The 21736-nt window shown below is 37.6% G+C and overlaps 1 protein-coding gene across 1 annotated transcript in view; it reads right to left on the bottom strand.

The window, feature by feature from the left end:
- LOC139717569 (uncharacterized) overlaps positions 1-21736 on the bottom strand; it is an 82395-nt gene that overhangs the window by 42968 nt on the left and 17691 nt on the right. The window contains exons 2-4 of the mRNA XM_071629075.1: positions 10532-10586; positions 7353-7525; positions 1390-1485 (exon numbers count right to left, since the gene is read on the bottom strand). Of these exons, the coding sequence (XP_071485176.1) occupies positions 1390-1485; positions 7353-7525; positions 10532-10586 (324 nt within the window). The remainder of the gene's footprint in view (positions 1-1389; positions 1486-7352; positions 7526-10531; positions 10587-21736) is intronic.

Raw genomic sequence — 21736 nt, 5'->3', positions numbered from 1 at the left:
AATAAAGTGTGGGTCCCACACTTTATTGGAATCGCTCTTTTTGGATATCTCAGCCATTTCAAAACCAATTTTTACCAAATAAACATTGAATTCTTCATAGAATTACATGCTCTTTCATATTTCACAAGAGGTTTCTCATTATCTCACCAAAAAAATGTTAGAAACCTTAAATTAGGTCTGAACCAAAACTGTACGATCCCTTTAACATTTATTTTTCTTTCAAATTCACCAACGGTGCATGTTGTTGAACACTCATAATATGCACACAGAGAAAGACATGGACTTACACATAATGCTAAATGTAAGTTGTGTAATCTAGATCTTATACAGAAGTTTTTTGTTTGAATCCTAATGCTAATTCATGCTTTTTATTTCGTCTTGTTTGGATTTTTTTTTCTTTTTACAAATCCAGTGGGATCGAAAAGTATACAAGTGAAGAAATAATATTTTTGTGATACCAGGTGAGTAAATATGTCCTTGTCAGATTTTTAAATCAAATATTCTTTTCTTGACGGTAGGAATTATGGTTATCCTTCCCATTTTTTTTTTCTTCATTAAAGGAAACCAAAACCGAAAGGAAATGTGGATTGAGTGAAAGCAGCGACATTTTTTAGAACAAATCAGCCAAATGCATAAGTTATCATTCTATCTAAAAGTGTTGATGTTGAAACCATTGGATGAGGAGACTACGCGAGATTATCGTTAAAGAAAAGCCTCATATATCTTATAAACGGTTGCAAAATTTAACACCCAGTTCTTAACTTTCACTAAAAAGGCTTTATTCTAAATATCGCCAATTCTTCACATCGACTGCCATTTGAAAGTATATCTATATACGGTGTATCTATTACATATATATATATATCTTGGAACTTTCCACGTGTTGGACTTCGAATGTTGGAAGTATTACAAGAAAGAGTCTCAAGTACATACGGATTGTACGCCATGAATCCAACGATTACAATTTTTTTTATTACAAAATTTTCGGTCTGCCTCAGACCTTCGTCAGTGCAAAGACAATGATGGACAATGATACACACGGATCATAAATTCATGAATCATGAATCGCATAGCATTGTTGTTATGATTCATGTTGTTTATCATTGTCCATCATTGTCTTCGCACTGACGAAGGTCTGAGGCAGACCGAAAATTGTGTAATAAAAACAATTGTAATAGTTGGATCCATGGCATACTTGAGACTCTTTCTCTTTATATTTGTTATATTATGTATTTACATTATATGTTCATTTATTTTTCTAATTTGAAGAATAGTCCACAGGACTGGTGAACCTTTACGCTATATAGCCACTCCTGATATAATAGGTATATAACTATATTACATACTGCTGTATTGTAATGATGATTGTATAGTTCCATGTTCACTTACCAGCTGACCGCCATCCAAAAAGACGACAAAGTAGAAGTCAGTCATGCAGTCCACGTTGGTGAACACAAGCGAGCTTCCTGCGTCTTCGAACGTAACCTGTTCGACAGCAGATTGGAAATGATTGAATTATAATAAAAAAAAGAACATCACAGGTGCTTCATACGGTTTCACTATAATACTTATGATGCGACCATAAGGACCAGGATATTTAAAGGGGTATTCCAGGCGATTTTCAACATTTCACATCACGTAAAACGTATATCGACAGCTTCATGTATAGATTTGTCGAATTTACTCTGGTCCTTGAACAGAAAAATTAATACTCTAAAGATCTTAAACAAATTACACTGAACAGTGTTGATGACATAAAAGCTTCACATAATCAGAAATCTGACAGTGTAATTCCATGACAGTACCGTTTGCCTAACAAGTTCACCTGTGTATAATCTGTGCATGCCTTCTTCTTTTGTTCTGCTTCCTCGAGACCCAACCCATGCATTCTTATCAATTGTGAGGCTGCCATGTCATCATCCTTGTTCAATAGAATTTGCTACGTATTTTGAAAACATTCTTATTCCACATCCCGATCACTATAAATTCCGAAACTTTGTACTCGGTATAACGAATTTATAACTGTTCAAATTTAAAAGTCTAAAGCTCATCCGGGAGTCTCTCTTTAATAACTGCGACCCTATTTTGGAATGTACAGAAGAATGTATGGCCATCCTTCATTCCCTTTTTAGGTAGTTATCAAAATTGGAAGAAAATCGTTTGTCTGTTTTCTTTTTGTTTACGTCGACTACGTTTGTTTACGTCGACTACGTCGCAGTTCGTCCTCTCTGCTCTATTTTCTACTTTTTGCCTATGGCACCAGTATTTTTTATTCAAATCGAAACCCTCATGTTTTACTGAATACCATAAATACTGAATTAAAATCAGTATCTAAGTGGATTCAGGCTAATGAATTTTCATTGAATTTGACCAAGACAAAATTTATGGTTTTTAGCAATATAATCAATATTTTACCGGGTAAGTTGGTTGTAAACGACGTAGAATTGAACCAGGTGGAATATATAAAATTCCTTGGTCTTTATATTGATTGTAAGTTGACATGGAAAGTTCATGTTGATTCTTTGCGTAAATTATTATCAAAAAAATGTAGGTGTTATGTATAAGTTAAAACAGTTTTTTTTTTCCTAAACATGTTCTGCATTCATTGTATTCTACTCTATCTTTGCCTTATATAGGCTACGGAATCCTGGCATGGGGAAACTGCTGTACAACTAGACTTAATTCTTTATTATTGATACAGAAAAGAGCTATACGGATAATAAACTTCGCCACATTTTTCGAACACACTAATGTCTTATTCTTTTCCAGTAGAACACTTAAGCTCCAGGATTTATATCATTTTAATATCGGGTCATTTATGTATCAATTAAACTCAGGTGGTCTCCCTGATGTGTTTTCTTCGATGTTTGTCAAAAATACTGAAGTTCATTCTTACCCTACTAGACATAAATATTCTTTTCATCTTTCTCCTGTACGAACCGTATCTGCTTTAAAAACAATAACCACTACAGGACCTAAATTTTGGAATGAGTTGGATAGAGAAATAATCCAATCTCAGTCTCTTTATTCATTTAAACATAAACTTAAACTAGTTTTTCCGAATTCATATCTATAGCTATTCTTCAATCCTCCTCGATATCCTCTGTTCATACTTCACATTACTGACATTATCGATTATGTAACATGTGCCTCGCTCGTGATTTCTATATTATCTCCTGAACTTCCTTTGTACACATTTGGTATCTCTGCTCTTGTACACTGCATCTGACTTGTACCTCGCTCGGGTGATCACGCAACTCTCAAGAAGTCTGTGCCGCGGACATTGTTTTCTTTGTTTTGTTTTTCTTTTTACTTTTTGGCATTTATATTTCTCCAATTCACAAATTGTCATTCCTTTAATTACATAACCAAGTAAGAAATAGTCTCACATCCGCATCTGGGAATCTACACCCTACAAGCAATGCTTCTATGTAGATTCCTCATATTTAACATGTTCTTATTGTCTTATAAGCTGTACTTGACAATTTATCCAGGCTTTTGTATTATGATGTTTGTGTTTTATTCATTTGTTGAAATGTGGAATATGGAACAATAAAAAGAAAAAAAGAAAAAAAAAAGACTGATTACAATGGATAAGGGCCAGTCATGGGCCTGCCTAATAGTGGAATTAATGAGCAGTTTTGTAGGTAAAAGGACAAACATGCTTTCACTAATCTTTTTTCGTCAGCGTGATATTTTAAAGATCTAATGGTTTTGCCTCTCAAACATTAACACACGCCGCTTCTGAAACAAACATATATCATGTTCCTATCGCTGTCTTATAGTTTGTTTGTTTTTGGGTTTTGTTCTTTCGAGGAAATGACTCTGAAAGATAATGGACAGCTAACTAAATTATGTAGGGACCAAAAAAAAGACTTAAATAACAAAATTAAGCATGATAAATGATTTCCTTGTGCGTGTTTTTGCTTGAAAACGATCAAACGCTTGGATTTACGACAAAAAAAATATTCGAGTGGGGTATTTGTTTACTCATTTATTTTATTTTTCTTTATTGCTCATAAGGTTTTGTGTTTGCGTGATAAATGGTGATGATACTGAGAGTGTGTGAGTGTGTGCGTGTGTGTGTGTGTGTGTGTGTGTGTGTGTATGAATGAATACATGTTATGATTTGCATGAGATGTGAAGAAAAATAGCCAGACGAATAGTGTTAGGTGCCAATGATACCTCTCCTAGACAATTCCCTGGGATAAAGTTTAGAGGCAGTTTAAAATCTGATTAAAAAGAATACAATCTTACGAGTTCAATGAAAAAAAAAGCAGTTGACTGAATTCGGATGAAATTTAAGGAAATTATGAAATTTTGAAGTTTACTTAATTTCTGCAAAAGAGTTCTTGCACATTGGATATCGATATGCAAATGAGTGAGTTCACCATGTCATAAACTCATAATTTTCCATTTATCATATATCCTGGTTGAAGAATTTCAGAATACTGAGCAATTAGATATGTCAGGATTTGAGCCTTGAGCATAATTGCGTTGGACTGAAAAAAAAAGGAAATTTCATTTTTTTTTTTGACTTACTACTGAATTTTTATGTCAAGTTGTGTGTGGATGACATGGTTACTTTGATATTCGAATATTCATATGTGACCCTGCATTACAAAACCAACGAAAAGTCGCCAGACATGGATTTTAATCATGAATTCAAATGGACTCTCCTAACCTGAATCTAAATATAGGAAAGAAATCACAGACACTGGAAAGTGTGACCAGAGAAAAGAGGCTCTGGAGTACGAGGTCTATTCAAGCGCTTAATCTTTACTAAGACGTGATAGCCGTGAGTTGAATGGGACAAAAGCAGGGTGTAATCACCGTACCAACGGCAATAAAGGAATGATCATATTGAGCTGAAATTAAACGTGCTCTATGAACGCATTCTGCGTGTAATCAGTGCCATCTTTTAAAGGAGTAGCGTCATATTTTCAATAGTTATTAGAGTTGAAAGTGAAGAGTGTGCAAAGGCTTTTTTTCAAGCAATGAAAAGGGGACTGGAAGATATACCTGATCACACTACTCTATAAAAAAGGGGCTGTAGAATGACTGCTAGAAACACACTTTACCATTTATTTCATGGTCCCAAAGAAAGAAAAATGAAAAAAAAAAACCTCAAGATTGACCTTGTTGACCCGTTTCACACTTTTAAGTTCTCAGGTAAAATCAAGGCATGCGACTTTTTGCTTGTTTTGTGATGCATGGTCAAATATGCACCACAAAACACACAAAAAGTCGCCAGACATGGATTTCTAGTTAAGGGCAGATTCTGAATAAGCAGACTCTAAGCTTTAAAATGATGTATAACTCAATTCAAATGGATTCTCCAAACCTATATAAATACTGAAAAGAAAGCACACACTCAGAAAAAATATGAACTAAGAAAAGAGGCTCTGAAGTACAGTGTGTATTTAAGCGCTTAATCCCTACCAAGCCGTGCTGCCTGTGCGATGAATGGGACAAAAATCAGGAAGTAAGCCACCGGAGAAACAACAATGAAGGGATTATTAAATTGAGCTGAAATTGAGCATGCCTTATTAACACACTCTGTCCATAATTAATGCCAACTTTTAAAGCAGTAGCGTCATCCTTTCAAAAGTTATTAGAGTTGAAAGTGAAGAGTGTGTACAAGGTTTCTCAGAAATGAAAACTGGACTCTAAAGACACATCTAATCACAGTATTCTATACCAAAAATGTTCGAGATAAACTGCTATAAAACATACTTTCCTGCCCGTTTTAAGATCCCACGTTTTAGCATAGTGTAGAAGAAGACTTGCTCTTTCAGAAAATATGAAAAAAAAAACAAGATCTGCCAGGTTGACCAATTTCACCTAATTTTCAATCCTCACGCAAAATCAGTGTGTGCGACTTTTTGTTCGTTTTGTGGTGCACGGTCACGTATGGACTGTTCACGAACTGTTTCTTTTAAAAAAAAAAATGTCATAACCTCCTTATTTTTCGTCAGATATCGATCAAAATCTTACCGTTTTGCTCTTTCTTAATATCAGACTTGACTTTCCTATTTGGATCATCAACTCATGTGGCAGATATTGTCAATCAAATAGCCCTCCCCCTCCCAAACGTTTCGTACTTCTAAAGAAAATACTGAAATGGTTAAAGGCATATCTGACCATTCGCAGATGGAACAAAAAAAAAACCAGTAATAGTGCTTTACAATTGTTCTAAATTGTGAGGTAGGGGCAGAAACGAACACTGTAAACATTTAAATTGGCAAAATCGACGTGAACAATGTGAACAATATTTGAAATACAAATGTTTCCATACTAAACCATCTACAGTTAACGTTTGCTGAGAAAAAAACCCCAGATATCTCCTTATATTTTACGCTTTATCTCGAAAATCTCATATGATAGGATGTTTTGTGATACAAAAGACCTAAACATATGTATTAATTATCATATCTTGAAATTTATTAATCACTATTCCCAAAGGTAGACAGGAAATTTAAGGCGAGCAACATTCATATAATATGTACCTGGTTAAAAGCCAAATAATACATCACATGCATACACGCGAACACACACACACACATAATTTATATATATATATATATATATATAATTATATATATGTGACCGTGCACCTCAAAACGAACATAAAGTCGCACACACTGATTTTGCGTGAGGACTGAAAATAAGTGAAATGGATCAACCTAGCCGAATTTGACTTTTTCATATTTTCTGAAAGGGCGGGTCTTCTTTTACATTATGCTAAAATTTGGCATCATAAAACGGGCAAGAAAGTGTGTTTTTTAGCAGTTTATCTCGAACATTTTTGGTAGAATAGTGTAATTAGGTGTGTCTTTAGAATCCCTTTTTCATTTCTGAAAAAACCTTGTCCACACTCTTCACTTTCAACTCTAATAACTTTTGAAAGGATAGTGTTACTGCCTTGGAAGTTGGCATTAATTATGGACAGCATGTGTTAATGAGGCATGCTTAATTTCAGTTTGATTTGATAATCCCTTCATTGTTGTTACTCAGGTGGTTTACTTCCTGTTTTTGGTCCCATTCATCGCCCAGCCAGCACGGTTTGGCAAAGATTAAGCGCTTGAATAGACACTGTACTTCAGAGCCTCTTTTCTCAATTCACACTTTTCCTGAGTTTGTGCTTTCTTTCCAATATTTAGATAGGTTAGGAGAGTCCATTTGATTTGAGTTATACATCATTTTAAAGCATAAGGTCTGCTCTTTTAGAATGTGGTCTTAACTAAAAATTCATGTCTGGCGACTTTTTGTCTGTTTTGAGGTGCAGGGTCACATATATATATATATATATATATATATATATAAACCTATGGGACAAACAAGTATCTTACCCCATTGGACAAGGACGTGTCGTTCCCGCAGGTAATGTTTGAGAATTCCCTGGTGCTCAGCTCCCTCTTCAGGAGATGACATCCGTCGGGGTCGGGGACAAGGGTTAGGTCCACGGTTGGGCAGTCATAGAGTTTAGGCATCGTACACTTACAATCACTGCTCTCCACCGCACCTGTCACATAAATGGATTGTAATTGCCTTCTTTATGTCCAGTTATAGATGCATCAATCAGATTCTACCCATTTATAAAAGCATTTCCATGCAAATGGAAGCCACCGTAACGGCGTGAAAGCCAAAGACATGGCTCTGGATTTGGACTTACCTATTAAAGGGACTGGAAAGTGCTGGTTGACATGAGGATTCAGGCTTATAACAATTTTTTTGCGAGATAATGAGAAAGCTCTTAAGAGTTTGTAAGTTAACAAATGATTAAATGTTCATCAAAGATAAAAAATGACCTTGAGATAGCTACGATATTAAGAAAAAAAAACGATCCTATTGAAATTGACAACCCATAACTTTTACTACATGTAGGTTCTCTTTAACTACCTTGTTTTGGATCATTATTATCTCAGTCCTTTCAAAACAGATTTTTGATCAATTTAATAAAGTTTCGATTCCCTTTAGAATTGTATGCTCTTTAATATTTCTTTGAGTGATTTCTGAATATCTCGCAAAACGACACAAGCATAATCTTAACCTCAACCAATACTGTATAGTCCTTCTATGAAAGTTCAAATCCAAGCCCCGTGAAAGAACAAAATCTTAAATACCATCAAATGGAGTATTCTAAGTAGTAATGTTAAAGGGAACATAAACCCAAAGAGCATCATCTCCTCATCCAGTGGTTCCACCACCAAAATTTAAAAAATTCATAACTTTTGCATCAATTGCCCAAACTTTTCTCCAAACTTTCATTGATGTGTTCTACTAATGTTATTGCTTTCACTCATTCCACATTGTTCTTTGGGTTTGAGTTCCCTTTAACCATTATTACGAATTTCACTATTTGTCGGCCAGTCTTCTTAATAAAAAAAAAAACATCACTTTATCAGCGTAACGGCATAACAGGCAAACGTAACGGTACGACATTGTATTGTTGGCGTGATAGACAAAATGATATTTAATAATTTCGGTGGTCTTTTTTCAGATATGACCTAAACTAATGAAGTTATGTTTAATGTAAAAAAAAATAGATCATGCATATAATTATATTCGTTATACATAAATAATCATGTTTATTTTGCTTGTTATCTCTTCTCTAAGCTCAAGGAACAAGTGAATACTATACTATAATGAGCTACCTTTAGGTCTGATTGTTCTTAAGAGGAGATTAAAAAGAATAGATTCTCGTAAGGGCAAAACAACAAGACTATCATATTTTCTGTTTCGCTTCTGTAAGGGTGAGAGCACATACATGACAAGGCCAACCCCTTACCACCGTACCTCTTGGAGACCCATATCACTGAATATTTAACGTTGGTGATATCCTTGCTAAGGCTGAGGAAAAAATGGCGCCATTTGCGAAGCAAACTTAATGAGAAAGCCATTCAGTTGCATCATCTATATGACCTTGTGTTATCAAGCGCGTGGCAAACACAATCGGTCCTCTGTATAATTAACGGTTAGAATGGCAGCAGTCTTGTGTGTCAGACGATACGGTGGGTGAATTAAGCGCCACGGCAACCTTTATCTACAGCCATTGTAGACCACAGAATCTTCTCGGCGACTTGCAAATAACAATGAAATTGCGAGCACACGCGAGAGCATCGGAATAATTCTAGTCTTTTCTTCAGGCCTCTCCAATTGTATTTAAAGGGGATGGCTTGTAACTGATCATTGGGAATCAGTGAGAATGCTGGGGGATGATTGTTCCAATCCTTGTGGGATTCATTTAAGAGTACATTATATGTATCTATTGTTGTGTGAAAATTATTTGCTTCAGAATGGTCTCATATTCAAGTAATGTGCAGTTTGATGTTTCCAGGTTAGCATGCCTGTACAGTGACGGGGCGATCGTTTACGGCCCGTCACAGATATTTACCCCAGTGAATTTAAAAAGCATGTTGGTACAAATGAATGACCTTTCTTCTGCTCATGCGCAAAGTGGAACTGGGACATTTAGATTGATATTTTAGATTCTCATGTCTCATTCAGGCAAGACTAGAGCCTTTATGGATCTATTTTTTTTTTTTTGGGGGGGGGGGGGTGCGGGGCAGGTCTTATCATACGTCAACTTATACTTCTCTCCGTAGGGTTTCGTCAAAAAATTTTAATGGTTGCCGCGTAAGCCCTGAGATTATTTAGATGCAACATTCTACCGGTGTAGTGGCCTTAGCGGTGTTTTTTTTTTTCCTTTTTTCAATCATTCAAGACAAACAGGGTACGAAAAAAGGGGGGGGGTTAAAAAAATAACCTACCATGAGATTGCTCCCTCCCCCACCCCCTCCTCACCACCCCCGCCCCTCGACGGGATAGGCCTAGGTGCTTTTCGAATGGCTAGGGTATACCGATTTCAGAATGAAATTTAAAAACGTGACATCTCACAGACCGTTGCTTTATTATTTCATTTGGATGATTGGTAAAATCTGCTAGCATTAGTCTTGCATACACAGGCACAAACACACTCGCATTAACAAACACACAATTTTTGTGTGACATTTTTTCATATAATGCTTGCAAACTGCTTTGCCAAAGGGACTGCTATAATGCCCTTTATCAGTCCAAAATGGGATATATTGATTTTTTCCCCTTTTGGGAGACTGCCCGGACAACATCCGTTTTCGAATAAATATTTTAAATCATCCAAAGGCAAAGAAAGTGCACGAAAGTGAGAGAAATCACTTAGACAGATACCACTTAATTTGCTGAACAGCCGCTAATGGATCGTCAGTTCCGCAGCTTGTTTTCAATAGTTCTGCTCCAATGCTTTGGAAATGCCATTTGCGTAATTAGTTGCATGACTATTAGTACAGGCTTATCCTCAGATCTGCACATGCCCAAGTCGTAGATGTATACTACACTAATGTATAAAATCTGTTTGACCGACTTTCACTCTAATGGCCACGTACTTTGGCTGATAGTGAAAATTGAATTGACCGAAAAAAGCCCCAATATATAATACTCATTTATAGAATAAATTACGATATTCATATGTGTGGAAATGCGTGGTACTTACACGACTGTGCCAGTGCAGTCTTCAAGCTGAATCCGCAAATGAGAAGCAGCACGACCTGCAAATGCCATAAAAAAAACGTATGAATATCATGAATAGTCGTCAGTGGTCTCTGTAAAAAAAAGAGTCTCCTTCGTACATTTATTCCCGTTGATAATTTAGGTTAGATTACTTTACGTCAATTCATTGAGTATTAAAAACTTGATCGTATGATTATTATCAAACATCAGGCATATTTTTTGCTGGATTATAATAAAGCGTTGTATAATTTTGATATGAGTGCAATGCATATCAACACGATGCACCAGTGTTGTGCCAATTGCTGCTAAGGATGTGGAGTATTTGTGTTTCTTTTATGTAGCTCGATTACAAGGCTACTCAAGATGAAGATACTTACCACATGCCAAAACTATATTTGTGTATGGATGTTCTATTCTAGGTCTGAAAGCTACGCCATACAAGTTTAGAAATGACATAAAACAATCAAAGTAGTGAGCATGTTTGTTTTTTTCTTCTCTCTTTTTCAGTGTCACTAAAATTACTCCAGATAAATGCATATCATTATGTGTGTGTCTGTGTTTTAGTGTCACATGCGTGCGTGCTTGTGTTTGTGGCGTGTCTGCATAATAATGCTCCTCGACACCTTTGCAACAACGATACATGTATTCGTCAGCTTTGGTTTCGCTAATTAGTAATATAATCAAAAGTGAAACAAATGATTTCTTTGAGTGACCTCGTGGGATTTGTTTGTTTGTCTGTTTGTGTGTGTGTGTGTGTGTGTGTGTGTGTGTGCATTTCTGTTTCTTTTGCTTTTTGTTTGCGGGGGAATGGATGGTTGGTTGTGTGAGTTTGCCAATTGTGTTTACAAATAAGGTAATGACTCTGCTAAATGCACATTGCGAAAGCAGTTGGCCTAATCAGAGAGGCCTTGCATTTGATTTGGTTACCCTTTCCATCAGACTGATTACTTAAGAGCAGTGAAAGTAGGAAATTGACAATTGACTGCTGGTGAAGACGAAGTGACAGGAGACATAATTACACCAAATATTTAACCTCGATAAAATCAAAGATACACACTTATACATAGGATTATCCTTATCAGAAATCTATCACTGCTAGAAACTGCAAAATGATCGAACAGATCGAACGATACTGCTTGATCTACCTTTTCTCTGTTTGTTTGTTTGTCTGTCTGGCTCTCTCTCTCTCTCTCTCTCTCTCTCTATTGCTCTCTCTCTCTCTCATTTTCAATCTTTCTCTTTCCCTATTCCCTTTTTGAAGCTCAGAGACGAAAAACCAAAGCGAGACATAATTATGAATAAAGTGTATTGTTTCACGCATGATTATAAAACCTACCATTTCACTAATTACTTACAACAATTGTCAGTTTACATGTAACTATATTTTGCACTCATATCATAATATCAAAGGGCATGGCTAGTAACTGATCAGTGGGAATCAGTGGGAATGCTGGGGGATGATTGTTCCAATCCTTGTGGGATTCCTTTAAGAGTACAGTAGATATCTATTGGTGTGTGAAATTTATTTGCTTCAGAATAGTCTCATATTCAAGTAATGTGCAGTTTGAGGCCTCGTCACAGTACAGGCATGCTAACCTGGAAACATTAAACTGCACATTACTTGAATATGAGACCATTCTGAAGCAAATAATTTTCACACATTATTATAAATGTACTCTTAAATGAATCCCACAAGGACTGGAACAATAATCCCCAAGCATTCCCACTGATTCCCACTGATCAGTTACTAGCCATCCCCTTTAACCAAAAAAAAATAAATAAATAAATAAATAAATAAATTAAAAAAAGATATATATGTATATAATTATATATATACACATATATATATATATATATATATATATATATCAAAATTACAGTCAGTGGTGAACTCTAACATCCATAGTCTGTAGTCTGGATCGTTGAGACAGTGCAGACACATAAAAAGTTATGTCAAATTTTAGACTTCGGGATGTGTGTTAATGAAATAAGCCTATATATAAATACATATATATATATATATATATATATATATATATATATATATAGTTGAAAGAAATTGAACTGAGGTTGGATTTCTTTCAACTATATGCATCCAACAATGCGGCACCTCGTACGTTCGGGACCCAGGGAACTATTTCTCACATTATATATATATATATATATAAACTATTCATTGAACAACATAGCTAGCACGATTCCACACAGGAATTCAGTTGATAAATTTTGTGCATGTCACGCCATTTTTTTTTTTTTTGGCCCATACAGGGATGTTTGTAAAATTTGTGCACATTTCCGTGCGCTTAGTAACACCAGTATTAAGCGCCTTATAAATGCAATAATTATTATCATTATTATTATTACTATTATTATCATTTTACTTTATGGAATAGAAATGGTTAAGGATTACCGTGATACGGAACAAACTCAGGTTTACACGGTGTGGTTTATGTGAAAATGTCTGAATTTCATATTTCATTTCATTTTATTGTTTCTGTATGGTATAATTCCCTTTAACAGCCATAGTTGTTAAAATGGGTTTACAGACGGCAGCTAACCTTTTACTTCCCAGGAGCCGCCGGCAGGTGGCCAACCTTGGTGAGGCGTGGGAGCGCGCACATGCAATGTATTATAATGTTGTTAATTTCAAACAGACCGCTTTGCGGTTATGATCAAAAATACGGAGACTTTCGTACTCAGTCGCCACGTCTGCACTCAAGCATTGCCGCGCCGCCGCGCCTGGCGACACTCACGCCAGTAATCGCTCGCATTTCAGCATTCGCATGGGTCGTTTGACATCGCATTTAAATCCATGATTTTAGATATGATGCCTCAAACCGATTTTGCTCAAATTTCGTGAGTAACTAGGAAACTTGTGAAGCTTTATGGACATAATCAAGCGAACTGCAGCAGTCCTTTCATTTTCGCGTTGCATTGCAAAAAAGCGTGGAGACTCCTTATAAGGGGTGCCCCGGGGGTTACTTATAAGGGGGACGGGGTTACTTATAAGGGGGACGGGTTACTTATAAGGAGGGGCCCCCCTTGTGAGTGGGTTTCCCGAACTGATGCCGCCGCCTCCATCAACACGAACCCACACGGTTGTGGGCCAGGATGGAGACTTCTTACTCGTTATTCAAACGCGCAGGATGCTCAGTCATTATGGGAAGGTTGTTAGTAAAGCTTTTAAATGGGTATAGGTCTAGGCTAGGCCTAGGCCCCTTAAAAAAAAAGGACAAAGAGTTATACTTATGTCGAGGAACTTGAAATCGGGGTATGGTTGTATAAAGTGTATGGTATAATGAACTGTAAAAGAAATTGCATTGTTCCGCAGCGTAGGGCCTTTCAAAACTCCGCCATTTCATAATTTTGGTGTTCAGGCTGTGGGGTTGGTCCCAAAGAAGACCCCGGGCGAGTATTGAATGATTCATGATTTAGTCATTGGATAGTCATTGGTGTATGTATGTTAATTGTTGAGGTGAAATCAGTCTTTCGTCTGTTGCTAGTCCATTTTGGGGATTTTGAATTGTTAGGGATGTGCATTGTTAGCAAGTTTTATTATGACAGGTACATGCCCATGGGCTGTTCGATCGTTTGTTTAACCTTTGGAAAGTTCAACACGTTTCTTGAACTGAAGGAGGCCGCAGGTTCAGGGACGTGTTGCATTGACTGGACGGCGTCTTTTTCGTGGGGACGTCTGCCGTTGAATATGGGCACCTAATGTATATTTTTCAGTCCACGTGCGAACGCCTTGGAAGTCTCCCTAGATCTAGCTATCTATTTCTCAGGTGAAGATGGAAGGGTTGGTAACAACTATCAATTTATTCAATAGGCTTTGAGATAGATTTTGTAATAGGTCAGGTGAGAGTGCCTCAAGATTAAGGGGTCCTTTTTATTAGAACTGATCGGAGTCATTTTAAGTGAAATGGTTCAATCAAGTCAATCTTAAGTTTTGTATATTTTTTTTGAAAGACCTATCCTTTTATATTATTTTTCAGTTTGGTATCTTAATATGAATGTGAAAGTGTATTTTTGGTAGTTTTTCTAAAACCCCTTTTTGGGGGACGGGTATTATGATTAGGTAGGTTTTAGAGGCCGGTTTTTATGTCCTGAAATCTTTTGTACACTCTTCACTTTCAAGTCTAATAACTTTTGTAAGGATGACGCCTCTGCTTTGAAAGTCAGCAGTAATCATGGTCAGAATGCGTTAATAGAACATGGTTAATTTCAACTTAATCTGAGAATCCTTTCATTGTTGTTGCTCTGGTGGTTTATGTACCTGTGTTTTGCCTCTTTCATGGCACAGCTAGCATGGCTCGAAAAGATTAAACGCTGGAATAGACCGTGGACTTCACAGCCTCTTTTTTCAGTTCACATTTTTCCAGAGCGTGGCTTTCTTTTTAATATTTTGGTGGGTTAGGGGCGGCCAAGTGAATTGAATTATACATCATTTTAGAGCTTAGAGTCTGTTTTTTAGAATCTGTCCTTAACTAAAGATTCGTGTCTGCCCCCCCCCCCTTTTTGTTCGTTTTGTGGTGCAGGATCGCATCTGGAGCGCAAAGTATTCCATTTTCCTATTGGCCTAGACAGATTTTGGGGCATTGGATTTGGTGCCTATGTCTACGGCTTGTGGTCGCAGGGCAGATGGCTGGAAGGTGTCGGCATTCTGAGATATTCCATTGCCCCTTTTAAACTTTTCCCCCATTGTTGTTGGAATACATTTTTATGGGTATCTCACTTGGCTAATAAGTGAGTGTGTTTCGTCGGATAATCAGACCATGGTTGCAGTGATATTATTCACAGGCATCCAAATGTCCCTGGCCTTCGTTTAAATATGCAATTGTTGAGGGAGCTGGTGTAGTCATTTTTTTTTTGTTATAACATACAATCTAGGGCGTGTTATTTTCTAGGCGTGCAAAAAATAAGATCGCTGAGGCTCTTTCTTGTTTCTGGCAAATTGCAACGGATTCAGATATGTACCCAACGCCTCCCCCGAGCCATTTATGGACGAATTTCAGCTAGAGTCGTTGGATTTAATGGGGAATTTAGGTTTTAAACACACATGCGATGTATTGGTCAGCACACGAATCATTTAGTAAGTTTTTTCGTAATTAATTTTCAAGGAGAATATGCATCATTTTTATTTGAATAGGTTCCATTAATCATTCTTATTTGTTGTCATTCCATTTGCGGTCTTCTGGGCCCCGTGTCATGAAAGTTGTCAGCGCTAGCGCTGACGAGTTGTTAGTCACTGAAAATTACCATAGTAACAGTCGGTGACAAGAGCGTCTCAACCAATCAAAACCACATATTGAGATAGTCAGCGCTGGCTATATTTATGAAACATCCCACTGGGCGCCCAGATATAAATAGGCACTTCGGAGTAGTCTGTCGGTTATTGGAGGGTGCCGTAGGCGGCGTTTCCTGGACTGAGATGGTGTTATTCTGTTATGTTCTTATTTTATTATGGGAAGTTGCTTCCTTGTTCTACAAGGGTGCACGTTCTATGAAGCAGTGCTTTTCATAGTTTTCTTAACAGTTGCTTTTTCGGGTTATGAGGTTTGGCGAATTAGCCAGTATCTTACGGTCAGCAACATTAACAGGAGCCAGCCTTAGCATGAACTAAAATGTATAAATTGAGTCTAAAACTAAGGTTAAAGGTTAAACGTTGCGTTCGATATTGTTTCATACAATCGGTGAGAGAGGGATCAAAACAGTAATGAGGGGCATTATTTCTAAATTTGTAAGAATATATGTGCTGCCGGAAGTTTTGTTTTTGCTTTTCACTTTAGATCGGGCGGTACCAGCTGTGTTGATCGTTGGTGACTCCATGGTGTTTTGGGCCGAAGACAGGCAGCATCGGAGGGGAGCCGGACATGGGCCTTGGAGCCAGCGTGGCCTGGGAAGGCTGTAGAGGGCTCAACCTGCGTTACGTGCCGGACGTAGTTCATGGTCTCCTCCGAAGAGACAAGACCCTTCACCCAGCTTGAGTTGCGCAAGCTAGTAGAGGACATTTTTCAACAGATTCATGCATTATCCTCCCCACACCCAGTTAATGTGGTTAGAAATATTACCAAGGAGGGAGCATTGGGGCTTTATGACCGAAGAACAGCCAAAGCTAGAACGAGGGCGGCTTTAATACCATGAACAAATGGGCGCAGGCGGTGTGCGACCGCACCGGAGATTTTATAGTACTTCACTCCATAATGTAGTACGAGAAGAAACATCTTTCTAGAGTCAATGGGGCAGGCCTACACTTTTCGGCAATAGGTATTGAAGTATTCCTGCGTAGCCTCAAGCAAGCCTCGTAGGGTAGTCTTGTATTCGGGGGGAAGTGGGGTCTGTCCATTTCTAGCGGGTTATTGAGTAGGCTCTCAGTAGAGCACCGGAGCATCACCTTCGATTTAATATCATGTGTGTTTATAATGCTGTGGATATGTATATCATTTGCAGTCATCTGATGTCACACTCACATTGTTTTAGAGGAACTATCAGTTTGGGTGTTAACCCTTGATTTTAACGCATTATAAAGCAACGTCCACAGGTAACATGAATGGAATATTTCAATAGGCCAATGAGTATAATAGTAGTTGTTAGTTTGGTATAATGTAAAGTACCTGGTTCGTAGCAGTTAATAGCCCATTGTTCGGTGGCCTAAGCTGCACAGTGTGACATGAATGGGATAATTTTGGCAGGTTATGGGCATGGTTTGTTGTTGTGTACATGCATAGTATTGCTTGAAGTACTTGGTAATGTGGCTCGTTTGAGTTGGTTATAATTAGTTTGGTCATTGGCAGATTTTAGTACGTATGGAGGATCTCCTCGCGAACGGCTTCATTATTTGAATGTTTGTCGGGGTATGAATGGTGGTATAAAGTTACCTGTGAAGAGGGATATGCATGTATGAACTTTGCGACTATTGAAGATAACATGGCGCTTGTAGTTATCAGTTTGGTATAATGAGAAATAAATGTAAACTACATATACCTTATTTGTATTCAATTATGATTGATATGTCGTAACGCTTTCTCTGCAAGAGTTACGCAGGTTTGAACTTTATGACCATCGAGCAGAATATAGTACTTGTTGGGAACAATGTGTACAGTACCTATAGCTTACATTTAGTATAAGAAGGATATGCCATATGCATATGGAAATACTAGTAGTACTATAACCCTATCGGTGCCAGGTAAAAATGGCAGAGGTAAAAATGGCAGAGGTAAAAATGGCAGGGGTAAAAATGGCAGAGGTAAAATGGCAGAGGTAAAAATGGCAGGGGTAAAAATGGCAGAGGTAAAAATGGCAGAGGTAAAAATGGCAGAGGTAAAAATGGCAGAGGTAAAAATGGCAGAGGTAAAAATGGCAGAGGTAAAAATGGCAGAGTTAAAAATGGCAGAGGTAAAAATGGCAGAGGTAAAAATGGCAGAGGTAAAATTGGCAGAGGCAGAAATGGCAGGGATAGAAATGGCAGAGGTAAAAATGGCAGAGGTGAAAATGTCAGAGGTAAAATGTTAGAAGTAATGAGAGCAATTTCGTCGGAGATAAACGTATGAAGAGGTTTTGAATGATAACTTAGCCAGAGCAAACTGTATTCATCGAATTATCAAATCCAAACTGCAGATTTGAAGAATGTTTATTGAATTATGTTTTAAAAAGATTAGAGCACTATCATTATTCTGAGTTTGATACAGCATGACATTCTGATGATACATCAGAAGCAGGTACACAGTGAATTGTCTTATGACTTCTGATAGTGAACAGTTTTTAATGGTTGCTCAGCAATGTGAACGCAGGAGGGAATACAGATCATTCTTATTGATACACAGAAAATGGGGAAAAGTGAATATGATATCACTGGCAAATTACGTCCCGTATAACCATACTGTTGGAAAGACATGCATTTTTCTTCTCTTTTTTAATGCGGGGCGTGGACTTTTTCTTGTCTGTATGGTTGAAGATCACCTATTGGAAAGCAATACGTGAAGTACCTGGTTTAGCAAATATTTAATCAGAGATGATATAACTTTTGAGCCCAGCTATTAGTAAAATTGCATTTACATTGAACATCTTTAATTAAAAAAATAATGATGCGCAGTGTGGGGCACGACATATTTCAATCTGTCTTAACGGATAACGTACTATTATGTTTCTTTGGAAATATAGATATTTCTCCTTTAATCATGCTATTAATGAACATCTATTAATGAACATCTTTAATTATCATCACACAATGAAGGATTGAAAATCTAGGGCAGCTAATGTTACTTTATCGGATTGTATACCATGTTGTTATCATGTTGTTCTCGGGGTGAAACCCGAAAACTGTGGTATCATAAAGTTTCATGAGTAATAAATATAAGTTCATTTTGCACTACGATATATTCATAAGCATTATGCCCTTCAGCATGGTGTTGTGGAGTTTGCCTGTTATATCAAAGAGGTTCTCTCGCCTTCTTGATGATTATAGTTTACCTCGTGATGGTTACATGCCATCATCATAATGCATGGTGAATATCAGAATTGTATAAAATCCGCTAGGTTTGTTACATGCTAAATAATTCTGGACTTAAAAATTACTTATATCTGGCTTACGTTACAGTCAACGGGTTTTCCTACGAAAACATTCAGGTTTCCTAGGAACCTATTTATCTCACAAGGCCTGATCACGACATAATGTAGAAGTAAAATTACAAAACGCAAAAAAAAAAAACTACAGCAGATGTATCGGCAGACATAAGTAAGCTCTTGCGAAATATTTTATTACATTGTTCAAGTATCATATGGCGCAAAAACAAATATCTCGAAGTTTAATGAACACTTTGTGGTCACTTTACAAACTTATGCCTATTAAGAGTGGAGACGAACTTTAGCAATAGACTGTTTTGTGAGAGTAAAAACCGATAGTTTGCCATGGGATTTCTTTCAATCATTGTTGAACGAATCTGTAAATGTAAATGTTTGATGCCTTTCAAACTTAGCTGTTGCCCCAAAGCATGGGCGTAAATCCAGGAACACATCAGAATCAGGTCAATAGCACCATGAGACCCAGAGATATTCGCAATTGTAGATTTCAAATGGCGACCATTTTGAAATCCAATATGGCGGACATAAAGAGAGAATTCCAAGTGGCCCAACATCGGAAAATGTTTGCAATATGTTAATGTACATTTGTGCCAAATTTGGTGCTTGTATCACAAAATGCACGATAGGTTTCCTAAGCTGCCCCACTAAGAGTATCTAGTGATACCCCTTTATATATAAAACATTTTCGTGTAATTAATGATTTGTTTAACCCCTAATTTTGGGGGATTGGGACATCAAGCGGGGAGAAATGAGACAACCTAGAGAGAAATTGGATAACCATCATGACCAAAGTAGGATTTACATGTCGCGGGGAGAAATGTAACACTGCCCTATTAAATGGCTTCCAGTGGTAACAGAAACAGTAAAAGATCCCTGCCAATTTTTCATACCTGCGTGTCTGTTATCAAGCGATTTTATTTTCAGAAGTTTGCACACTTATTAAAATGCCTATTAACATAGTATAGGACCTACCAGATCTATAGTAAGTTTGATATTTTACTGACTATACCTGTAGAGCTGTATAGTGGTTATAATAAATATGTCCATTTTCAGGTGTACCGAGGCTCATCTTTTTACTGATATGCAAGCATTTTTCAAGTTACTTGAGTGTCCCATATTTCTCCCCGTGTCCCATTTCTCCCCGGTCTCCCCCGTGCTTTATTACAGAAGGCACGAAAAGCGCGTATATTGCGAGAAAGGTGTCAGAAACATGAAGAAAAAAAAATGTCACTTTTACCTCGTCCTAAACAACTAAATTTTTATCAATGGTAATTTTATCTCTAGCATTTTGACCACTGACATTTAGACCACTGACAACTTTAACTCTGACATTTTTACCACTGACATAATTATTTACCTCTGCCATTTTTACCCCTGCCATTTTTACCTCTGCCATTTTTACCTCTGCCATTTTTACCTCTGCCATTTTTACCTCTGCCATTTTTACCTCTGCCATTTTTACCCCTGCCATTTTTACCTCTGCCATTTTTACCCCTGCCATTTTTACCTCTGCCATTTTTACCTCTGCCATTTTTACCTCTGCCATTTTTACCCCTGCTATTTTTACCTCTGCCATTTTTACACCGAACCAAGCTATCCCCAAAGACGGATCACGAGGAAATTTTCGTTCCACGTTACGCGCGTGGTCCACCTGCACAGTGGCGGCGGGCGGTGCCCGTGTGGCGGCAATTGATAATTGTAGGAGCCGCTGTGCCATGTACCCCGTTAACAATTTGTGATTTAATGTACTGCTTTAGCGGAGCTCATGGGAAGGTTTCATGTTTGGAACTTGTTTGAATAAATTTGAAATGAAATATTGGCCAGATTTTGCATCTTGCACTATTGTGAATCATTATGTATAGCGGGAAGGGTCACGTACGCGTCCCGCCTGTGAATGGCGCCGCGCGTCATTGGATGCAGGGGGCTTATTGGGATCCCTTCCTTCGCTAGGGGGGTGTCGTTGGGGGCTCGCCTGTTCTATGCAGCGGGGTCTTCATATACACCCTTAGCAGGCAAGGGGGGATTCGGAGGGTGCTTGTCTGTAGGTGGCCCTTATGCAGAAAGCATCGGTGAGTTGGCATGGATGGCCATGCTCAGTGCGGATGGATGCATGTATACGATGAGAAAGAATGAATGTGACACGAAAATCCCGGGTCCTTCCAGAAGTGATGCTAAGGTAGTACGTGTACAGTACCATCATGACATGAGTTGTGATCAAAACACATATCCAATTTTGAAATAATTCTACCAATGACAATAGTATTGCCGTGGTATTTGTAATATGATGTGTTTGCTGATATGTCTATTACTATGGTATTATGCAACCTGGTAGTGTGTTGCAGTGATATGTCTATGACTATGGTATATGTAACCTTACAATGGGTGGTACTGATTTGTTTATTGCTATGGTATATGTTACCTGATTTGTTGCATTGATATGGCTATGGTGATGGTACAATGTATATGTGAACTAATGACGTGTTGTACTGTCTATAACGGCATTCGAAATTATCTCCATTAAACCTTTTTTGCAAGCTACAAACCAAATCTAAAGTCTTGAGGTGTCGTTAGTGGTGTCTGTAATTCCCTTTAACAGCCATAGTTGTTA

The sequence above is a fragment of the Diadema antillarum genome, unplaced genomic scaffold (genome assembly GCF_040938485.1).
Source record: "Diadema antillarum isolate AM-2024a unplaced genomic scaffold, OU_Dant_1.0 scf00000077, whole genome shotgun sequence".
Classification (NCBI taxonomy): domain Eukaryota; kingdom Metazoa; phylum Echinodermata; class Echinoidea; order Diadematoida; family Diadematidae; genus Diadema; species Diadema antillarum.
This window is presented reverse-complemented; position numbering and strand designations above follow the sequence as displayed.